Source organism: Elephantulus edwardii, unplaced genomic scaffold (assembly GCF_000299155.1).
Source record: "Elephantulus edwardii isolate Elephantulus edwardi_28Jun2011 unplaced genomic scaffold, EleEdw1.0 scaffold00017, whole genome shotgun sequence".
Taxonomy (NCBI): Eukaryota; Metazoa; Chordata; class Mammalia; order Macroscelidea; family Macroscelididae; genus Elephantulus; species Elephantulus edwardii.
The window spans coordinates 22235016-22246157 of NW_006399767.1; the positions used below are offsets into that span (position 1 = coordinate 22235016).

The window sequence follows — 11142 nt, forward strand, 5'->3', positions numbered from 1 at the left end:
AGTAGGGGACAGAGAGGAAGAGAATAGAGTTCTAATTAGCAATGTCCTCCACTTCAGACATGTTGCTAGGAGGGGCTATTCATTGGACAGGAACATGATGCTTAGAAGGGTGGATGGTCAGTAAAGAAGGCTTTCGACCAGGTGAAGTGACACAGCGACTGCCACAAAGGGCTCTAGTGGATCAGGAATTGTGAAGATGGCACAGGATAGGATAGGGCTCAGATCTGTTGTTCACAGGATCGCTATGAGTCATACTCGACAGCACCCAATAACAACATGTACAAAACCTGGAAATATATCTCTTCTACAAAAATAAATGTGTACGTACACAGAGAGAGAGACACACACAAATTAAATTGTTAGGAGCTTTCAGGTCAGCTCCAATTCAAAGTGACCTTACATTGAACAGAATGGACCCTGGCCAATTCTATGCCATCCTCTCAATCTCTACTGTGCTTCTACTCATTTGTTGCAGCCTCTCTGTCAATCTATCTTACTAAAGGTCTTACTCTTTTCTGATGAGCCTATATTTTAACAAGAATGATGTCTTTTTCCAGGGCCTGGTTCCTCCTCATAACATGTCCAAAGTATGTGAGACCAAGTCTCATCATCATTATTTCTAAGGAGCATTCTGTTTATATTTCTTCCAGAGCTGACTTGTCTGCTCTTTTGGCAATTCATGGGATAGCCAATACTCCTAACACACAGATGTACTGCCATCGAGATGACCCCAAGTCAAAGTGACTCTCCACTGGGAGACTTCCCATCTTTCTCCAGCAGAACAGCTGATGGATCTGAACAGAGGACCTTGTGATTAGCAGCACTGGGCTGCAACAAATGAAGCACTGTGCCACCAAGACTCCATATATTTTTCTTTTGAGCACCTCTGAGTGTACTCAAACTTCCAACTTTTATAATTAGCAGTTAAGCATCTTAACTATTTACACTACCCAGAGATTCCATCACACTGTCCTAATATGGAATACTATCCCTGCCTCCTCAGAAACAGAATAAAAAAAATTTAAAACCCCATAAGTCTAAAAACAACTAACATTGACATACACATGTTCCCACATACCTCTGTATTTTTAATATTCCTTTCCTTGTTAGATAATATACACACTTTTGGGTAGTTTAAGAATGACTATACTACTCAATTTTCTTCGTGTTGCACTCAACATATTTTAAAAAAAAAACCTCTAGAGATAACTTTCCTAGCAAAAGCCTAGAAGATACCCTAAAAATAGTTGAAACTGAATAAGCGATAATATGAAACCAGCAGAGGCTTTGAAAGCAAACACATGGATCAGCAAAGCCCACCCTGCCACCCTCTGTATTCCCCAACTTCCTGCCCCAGCTCCTCCAGTTAAGTACCATTAGCTATAGAAACATCCTCTCATTGTGTTTTTGAATTCTATCAATGCAAGCCTGGAAGAGAAAACCAAGTACCTGGCCCAAGAAACTGACTGCAAGAAGAGTATACTCTTGATGGTCAGGATGCTTCTCCTTCCAGTAAAAGCAAATGAGTGATTATTTTATACAAAAGCATTTCAACTTGCCACTCTTAAAGACTCTAAAAGTAGCCAAAACATTAGTATGTGCTATGTCAAACCACCTGACTTCCATAGCAAGAAATAAAAAGGCACTCCTCAAAAGGTATCAAGCACAGTATCACCAACCTCACCCTCCAGATCATAACTGAGGTGGCAATATGGATGAATAAGAGACTGTCTTATTATTTCTGGATCCAGAAACACAAAATGGTTCTGTCCCCCCAGAGGCCAGAGGAACAGCAAACAGTTCCCATGTCCTTAGGACCTCTCTCAGGACATTCTTCTGTTTTCATACAAACTCAAAGATACAGGACATCTGGTACAGCTGAATGAACAGATGCCGTTAACTGGCATGGGTTCCTTCTCTGGTTAACAGCTGCAGCCACTATTTTGGGTGCTGAGCACTGTTTGACTGTTTGCAGCTCTGTCCCCTAGTCTCAGGGATGACAGGACATTTTTATTCATCTAGTGCCATTCTCTGGGCCTGGTACAGATCAGTTTGGTTTTGCTCACCCGTTTCTGGACATTCTGATATATGGACTTGACTTTATTAAAAAAAAAAAAAAAAAGGAAAGCCTAATGTAGCTGCTCCACAAGACCTACATTTTCAAAAAGTATCATTCCTCTATAAATGTTACTTAATCCAAAACCCACTGCCATCAAATCAACTCCAACTCCAGGTGACCCTCCATCAGGTTTCCAAGGCTACAAATCTTTACAGGAGGCTGCTGCCCAGTTTTCTCCCACAGAACAGCTGGTGGATTCAAAATGCTGACTTCTGTTAGCAGCACAACACAATGCACCACACCACCACCTCTTAAACAATCCAAGTATCTTCACAATTTCCCTAACAAAAAAAGGGAAATATTTACTATTATACCAACAACTCTTTTATGTAGATTGCTGAAACTGTCCGTTTAATAGTGCTAAGAACTAAAAGGAAGTAAAAAATTAACATGTAAAAAAAGTTTAAATTCCAAACTAATATGTATTCATTTTAATACCAACAACTGCTCAAAGGTACACTTCCCAGTATTCTACAGTAACAGCAGTATTACATTCTCCAGTGAAAATAAACATTTGCTCCAGAGTTATGCTAGAGAGACATTTTCCAAATGTGAGGAAACCAAGAGGTCTAGAAAGCTCACATGAAAATGGTTTAAAATCCTGGCTGCTTTTCAGGTCAATGTTCTAGAACAGTATTGCCAGTAGAACTCTGTGGGAGCTAAAAGTGTTACTATTGTACCTCATCAAGGCACTTGGGTAGCTACTAGTTACTGAGCTGCTGTTATTGTAGGTGCTGAACTCTGTCTATCCTACAGCCATCTCACAATCTCTGATATACTGAAGCTCTCTGCACTCAAGCACACTGCTGCTGGCACCAGCACTAAGCTAGTGAGTACACAAAATTTAGCTAATGTAACTGAGGAATTGAATTTTCTATTTTACTTAATCTAAATTTAAACTGTTATCTAGAATTAGTAACTATCATATTGGACTGTGCAGTTTTAAAAGTGTTTTAGATTCTATTTGATCCTAAATAAAGTTTCTTTATGCCTCTTCTTCAATGTGTATATGAGATTTCTTCTTTATACCTAAATCTCTCACTCAGTAATTGAATGTTGTTACATGGAAACCTCGTCCATAGTACAATCGGCATGTGACTCAAAACCGGTATCCAAATCGAACAGCATCAGTATCATCCACACAAACGGACTCAAGGCCCTCTTTCACAAACCAATGTGACACCAAGTCCCAAAAACACAAGTCAGAATCTGTATAATATTGTTTTATTAAATTATATTAATTTTGGGGTTGACCAATCACTTCCTTCTTTTGGCTTTGTTATAATAACTTTATCTTTCTTCAAAAGGAGAAAAGCATCTGTAACCTCAATCTTGATCTGTGATTACTGGAGGACTTCACAACTTCGCAAAGACACAACCAGCTGAGGACTTAACAACAAATCCAAATGACACTTGTCTCATCAACCTAGAACATGATTCCAGATAAGTATTTAACATGGTGCTTTTTAGTGTTATTTTATTTCAGTACTTTATTTTTTTCTAAGGATTCTTAGTTCTCTGATTTAACCAATTAGAACAGCAATTTGTGAAAAGTTAGTATTAACTTGTATTAATGGTAACTATTTAACTATATTAATTTTTACTCAAATGTTTTCAGTAAAAACTTTTTTTATTATCTTTTTTTTAGTCTTTTTTATTTCGTCTTTTTATTTTTTCCCCAGAGAAGGGAAGAATGAGGAGAATATAGGAAGAGAGTAATATTACGCCCTACATGCTAACTAGAATTTTTTAAAATTCTTCCTGTGATCTGAGTTACAGTTCACAGAACTGATTTTCCATTTAAAACATATGCATTATTTCACAGCACTGATTACAATTACCACACTGGAACAGCAACCTCCCCACTTCCTCCCTGTTTCCCATTTCCATTCATCTTTCTTTCCTATTCATCTCTACCTTTTGAGCTTTATCCCTATGTAAATGCTGCCCTTTTGAGCAGGTATTGCTGGCTGTTCTAAAGAAAGCATTCAGCTCTGGTGTTACTACTCATCATCTCACAGACCTTAATAAAGTGGAGTGTCACGGGGTGATTTCAATGACGATGAAAGACCATCGTCTCAGGGATTCCACCAGTGTCTATCAGAACAATAACACTGGTCTTTTCTATGGTTTTGAGTTCTGTTACCTATTTTTTTCCCACTCTTCTCTACTGTGTTTCCTTTCAGAGTGGTCAACAGAGGTAGTTGGCCATCACTCAGTTCTTCTGTCTTAGGGACATAGCGACAGAAGTACATATGCTTCCTCAGTCCTTTAGCCTAATAGTCTTTGGTTGTTGTCTTCACTCTTTTTCGCTCCAAACAGGGAAAGACCAATACACGCACCATAGCTGGATCTAATTCTAAGAATCCATTACCTCAAACTAAAAGGGAAAAAAAATAATAAATCAATATATAAATAATCTCCAGGTCCTACCACATCAAAATTTTCTATTTTCTAAATACCCCAAATGTAATTAGAAAAACAAGGCAAGTAAATGAATGTACTATCAGCTCAGGATATACTGAATACGTCCTTAAATTAACTACAAGTGCATATAATACTCAAAAAAGCCAATTCACTGCATAAACAAGCTGTTTTGTTTTTTAAGAGACTATTTCTGGGGATTTTATATTAAATAGATAACCAATGACATCACTGACATAAGCAGTCTACTGGTTAGTGATTCATACTCTGTGTGCATGAAACTGAAAGCCCAGGTTATGCTGGCTTAAGGGTGGCAGCGTGTTCAATTGGGAGAATGACATGAAAGAAGCAAAGCAAGTATGAGGGCCACCCACTGGTAAGAGGCATGCACACACTAGGTCCAGATGGTCTGCCCAGAACAGAAACACAAGGAAACACCAATGTTATATATACAGCAATTCACAAAACTTGTGCTCAAAGAAGGAAATATTATTGATTCCATTTAAATTAGCCAAAAAGAAATTAACTGTGTTATATTTTGGATCAACATTCTACTTTAACAAATGGAATTTATTATGTGAGTTTATTCCTGACCTCGACTTGTTAATAGTTTTACTTAAACCACAACTATTTAACAGCCACTCCAGTTGGTTTCAATACAACAGACTTCAAAAACTAAATACTATCAGGAAGCTCTGATGGCCTAGTGGCAAGAAGCTGCACTGCAATCCAAGAGGTACGTAATTCGAATCCACTGGATGTTCTGCTGGAGAAGGAGGGGCAATCTCCTCCTGTACTAATCAGATCCGATTTGATGGTTGTGGTTGTTGGTGTTGTTATGGTTATGTGCCATCAAGTTGCTTGCAACTCATAGCGACCCTATGTACAACAGCCCTAAATGCTGCTCTATCCTGTGCCAACCTTGCCATCTCCAACACATTCATTCCCACCACCCCAATCACAGAATCGATCCATCTCATCGAGGGTCTTCCTGTCGTGCGCCATCCCTCCACTCTCCCAAACATGATGTCCCTCTCCAAGGCCCCACACAAAAAATAAAAATAAATTAAAAAAAATACTATTAAAATCTATCTCCCTAAGAAAAAAATGTATCCATAGCATTTGTTTTATGACATGATTCATTAGAATAGAAGAGCTTCTTTTTTTCCATTATTAAAACAGTGAAACAAGGTGAGCTCTGGTGGCCTAGTGGCAAGAAGCTACACTGCAATCCCAGAGGTATGAGGTTCAAATCCACCAGATGCTATGCTGAAGAAGGAGGAACAAAAGTCTCCTGTACCAGTCAGATCTGATTTGATGGTACACACATAAAAAGGAAAAATAATAATAATAATAATAATAATGATTTTTTAAAAATTAAAAAAAAAATAACAGTGAAACAAGTTGGAACTCACAGCTAACCTTCTAGCAGGTTTCTGAGGCTACAAATTGCACAGAAGATTGTACATCTTTTTTCCTCCAAGCTGTCAGTAGATTCAAACCACAAGACAGACTTATCCTTTGGGTTAGCAGCACAACTCTCTATGGTCTATGCCACCCGAGCTTCTTAAAAAGTTTCTCTAATAAACTCACATTTAAATACTGTCATTATAACCTAAAATACCAGAATGACTACTTATGTGAACTGTATATTAAGTTTGTTTATAAAACAAATAGCATTACCCAAAGTTGCCACAGGAGCTCTAGTAGTGTATTAAAAATTCAAGATACACACAAGGTACTTGATAACAAATGGATACAACTTTGCAAGACACATCAAAAACATTTATTACTAAAATCCTGTATGATTTACAGCCCCTGAAAACTCACTAGAGGGTCAACTGAGTGAGCACACAACTCCTCCGAATAAAAAACATTCCAATTCATAGCAACTCTCCATCATCAGGCTCCCAAAGCTGTGACTAGAAACAAGGGACTGCCCATCTATCCTTGCCTCAGGGAGAGCATCTGGTGGATTCCAACAGCCAGAGACGTGAGGCCTTTGGGGTAGCAGCACAACAAACTATAAACTACACCACCAGATTTCCTTCTCAGCTAACCAGTGCTGCTGTAACAGAATAGCACAGATGGATGGTTTTAACAAATGTGAATTGAGTTTCTCACAGTTTAGCAGGCTGGAAGTCAGAATTCAGAGCACTGGTTCACGGGAAGTCTTTCTCTTGCTACAGACTCTGGAATGAGGCCTTTTCTCTTCCGCTTCCTGGTTCCTTGCAGATATCTATGTGTCCCAGCATCTTTCTTACCCCATCTCAATCTGTGCTCACTTGTTTAGTATCTTTTCTATTTCAAAAGAGACTGACTCAAGATAAATCCTACACTAATTCTGACTGATTAACAAAACGCATCACTCTCAAATGGGAGTATAACCACAGGTAGAGGTTAAGATTTACAACATTTATTTTGGGAAGCATAATCCTATTCATAATAATAACTCTGAAAAGATGGACTATATTGTACTAACAACATGGTAATTGTCAACAATTTTCAAGGCAGAAAAAATACATAATAAAGATGGTCTCTGTAAAATCAGCACAACCTGCACATGTCATTACACACTATAAGCCAATACTACTTGCCTCCTTGGAGGCAAAGATGATAAAGTTTTGTCTCTCGTACTTTAGAAAATGTTACTGGGGTGGCTATTTCTTAGAAAGGGACAATATGCTTGCAAAGGTCAATGAAAAGAGAGGAAGGCCCTCAACCAGATGGATTGGCACAGTGACTGCAGCAATGGGCTCAAGTATGTCAGCGAGTATGAGAATGGTAAAAGATAGGTCAAGGTTCAAAGAGTCACTATGGGTGGTACCTGACTTCAAGGCATCTAACAATATCACAAGCCAAAAGGAAGAGAGCTGGAAACTAAGTGTCCTACACACTAACACAGAATAACTGTATGTTCCTTCTGCCATTCTCTTTTCTAATTGTATTCCCACAAGACAGACCTCAAAATTCTATTTATTCAAGCCCCATCAACCAGTATCCTATGTAGGACACTCTGGTGGCCTAGTGGGTAGGAACTGCACCACCAATCTAAGGGTAAGCAATTTGAATCCAACAGGAAAAAAGACAATCTCCTCACATGCAATTTTTACAGCCTCTGAAAAGTAACTGGAGGGTCAGATATGAGTCAGTTCCAATTCAACAGCAATGAATGAGTTATCTGATGTACAGGAAGCTTGGTGGCATCATCCACAGGACTTGCACTACTAAGCCAAAAGCCAAGTTTCCATAATAGTTCAAATCCAACAGCAGCCCCCCATGAGAAAGATGGACAATTTCTTTACAATTAACAGCGTCAGAAACACAATGGCGGGTCAAGCTATGCATTGGTTCCATCATCATGGGAGTGGTATCTCTAATGAGCAAGTCTCACAGCCTGGTTAACTGTCAAGAACAGCATTTCTTAAGAAACTACCTTTAGTATGCTCGTGACAAAACATGCTGCTGAAAGGCTCCTACACAAAGGGCTGTGGGACAGGCCTTGGCTAGCTAATTGTAAACCAATTACCTCTACAGGGCACAGGCTGAAGAGAATTTTTTAGGGAACAGGCTTGCCTTCACTTTCATGAAGGTCATGCACAACGATATCCTGAATTTTGCTGGCTTTCAAAATCATCTACTTTCCATTCTCCACTCACTATACTGGTTCAGGTGTCATTACTATCTATATGCCTGGATTACTCTTTTTGGCAAAACTTAACAGCCCAGCCACCAACCTCATAAACACATATACATCACACAGCCATACAATCACAACACACTCAAATCCACACCTAGGCCACTCTTAAGATCAACCTACTCTCTCACATTAAAGATAATCATGTTACTCCCTGCTCAAAGTTCTTCAATAGCTCCCTACTGCATTTAAGATAAAAAGGCCAAAGTCCTCAGTTATTACCTATGGGCCCTTCATCACCATGTCATCACACCTCTCCAGCCTCATCCCTAGCTGACTCTCCTTCACAATCTACTGACTGACCCCCACAAACTTGCAGTTCCTCAAATGTATAGTATACTCTCACCTCCAGATTTTACCCACCCTAGAGACAATCATTATTCTAGCCCCATTTCTGCACCTTCACCCTATGGGTATAGACTTGGAGGCATGGAGGGTCACCCTACATGATGCCTTTCCTTCACTCTACCCTAGCTCTGATAGGTGTCCAACCCATGGCATCCTGTACAAGCACAATTTAACTGTCAACTAACTTCTCCACCCTCCCTGCTCTCATAGGATGGAATCAGTGCTTCCCGTGACCACAACTATCACACATGGGTACTCAAATATTTGTTAGATATATTTTTAGTACACATTACGAACAGAATAAGAACTTGACATGTACCACTGTAGAAATATGTTCAAAATCAGTTACAACATGATGGAAACAAAGCAAGTTCACTATGCTTGAAACACAAGATATGAATTATACATGTGCCTAAAAACACCTTAGAAAACAAGCACTTTAGGGAAAGTTCAATCACTATACATTAAAAACTTTCTGTCATTATAGCATCAATGTGTTTATGCTCACTATTGATCAGGGAAACTGTAGTTCAGTTTTTATAAAATCAACAAAAAAGCAGCTCTGGTCATAATATTATAGGTTCAGCAGAGCATTATTAGTGTAGCTCTCCCTCCTGGACACCCCAATCTACTCAGAGCACTGCTGACTAATGGTTAAAAGGCTACTGCATTTCTCAGATTCTAAGCCTTGGTGAAAGTCTTTCAGTAAGAATTCACTCATGATAATGATCCCCAGGATATTAATGTGTTGCCAGGAAACAGACCCTAATATACCCTACGCATTAGTTGCCTCTGGCAGCTACTTTCTTGGGCCACATACCTTCTTTGAGACTTGTGGCACCAGGTTTTTCCAGGGATGTCACAAATACACATGATGGTGCTGAACACTCTGAGGAGTTCACCAACTCCACCCTACACTCCCTTTGTGGCACAGGGAAGTACTTCAGGCTTCTTAAGTCTCAGTATCTCCCTCTACTACTAAAGAGATAATGTCTCCTACATTTTAAGATTCTTCAGGGAATTCTATTGGCCATAAAAGCTTAAGCAGATCACCCAGTTATTTTTAAATCAAAATGAAGAGAAAGTTATAAACCTTCAGGTTTATAACATGAAGACTATAAATTATACTTTTATACCTTACAGTTTTTAGAAATGTCCTAATTTATTTTTTTACTCATTTTCCTTCTATTTGGGAATTTTTTAAGAACAAAAACAGAGATAAGAAAGTAAGAGAGCTTTCTTATCACAATCTTTGATTAACATATTTCACAGAAATCTACATTAAGATCCACTTTATAATCTCTCTCTCCACTCTCAAAATTATAGTCTTAAATTCTACCTCAACTATTCTCAGGACCTGGAACACAGCAAAAATACTTCACTACTTTTCTTAAGAGGTCTTCAAACAGAAATATTCACTTACTTCTTGCCTCTCTACACACCTAAATATTATGAATCTTTAAAAAGCAGTAAAGCAAAAATGAAAAGAAAAAAGGCTAAATCACAACAGTTAGCTTTCAAAGTCTCTCATTTCCTTACTACTGAAGTACAATCATAAGATGTGGAGGCACCTGTTAGAGAGGAGAATCAAGCCATAAAACTCTTTTAAGTGTTATATGGAGAATTCAAACTCTTAACTTTGGAGAGAAAAGTAGATTTCTCAATTCAGTCTTTCCCCTAATTCAGGATGGTGTAGTAGTAATACAGACTGCCAATGTATCGTTTTCCTCAGATAAAGGAGAGGAATTTGAATCAATCAACCAAAACTGGCTCTCACTTCCAAGTCAGACTAACTTGCGGTTGTTTTGTTTAGGGTGGGGGGATGCGTGGCAAGGAAATTTTACAAATCTTCTCAAACATGTTTTATACAAAAATAAGACCTCAAAAGGGTCTTAATAACTTTATCCCAGCCTGATTTCTAGGATCCACTTGGAAAAAAATAAGCGACGTGTGAACAGCTTCCTAAAAGCAAATGGGACACTGGGATATAATTTAGGAAGTGATGATGCAAGTCTCTAGGGGGAGGGGGAGGTGAAAAAGTCAGAGGAAATACCCTCCCAAACGCTGGGCACCAACTCACCCCAAAGGGGAGGAAGGGGGAGAAAGGCTAGCCTCGACATGCCAAGCAAGGGGACAACCCTGCGCCACTGGGAGGTGCCGACACCATCCCTTCCTCTCCTCCCCACTGCCCTGCCCCCTCACCAGTGATCCAGAGGCCCCAGGAGGCCCGAGCCCCAAGTTTGCGAGTCCCAGGAGGTGGCAACGCATCCCGGGCAGGGTCTTCTCTGCCCACCCCAGCCTCCCGTCCAGCACCCCACTCCTGGACGCGGCCCCTGCCCCCTTCCCGCAGGCCCAGCCTGGGCCCAGCCCCCAGGGTCCCGGCCTCCAGGAGCCCCGAGCCAGCCCGGACTTCCCGGGAGCCCGCGCCCCCGGCCCCCGCCCCCACCCGGCCGGGCACTTACCCCCAGAAGCCGCAGGGACAGCGAGGCGGTAGGCTGGGCGCTTTGCTGCGCTCGCTCCCGGCGTCTCCCATAGTGCTCGGCGGCGGCGGAGC

At 40.2% G+C, this 11142-nt stretch overlaps 1 protein-coding gene across 1 annotated transcript in view; it reads right to left on the bottom strand.

Moving 5' to 3' along the window:
- ZFAND3 (zinc finger, AN1-type domain 3) overlaps positions 1 to 11136 on the bottom strand; it is a 423161-nt gene extending 412025 nt beyond the window's left edge. The window contains exon 1 of the mRNA XM_006882023.1: positions 11051 to 11136. Coding sequence (XP_006882085.1) covers positions 11051 to 11121 — 71 coding nt within the window. The 5' untranslated portion in view covers positions 11122 to 11136. The remainder of the gene's footprint in view (positions 1 to 11050) is intronic.
- Positions 11137 to 11142: the final 6 nt, after the last annotated feature.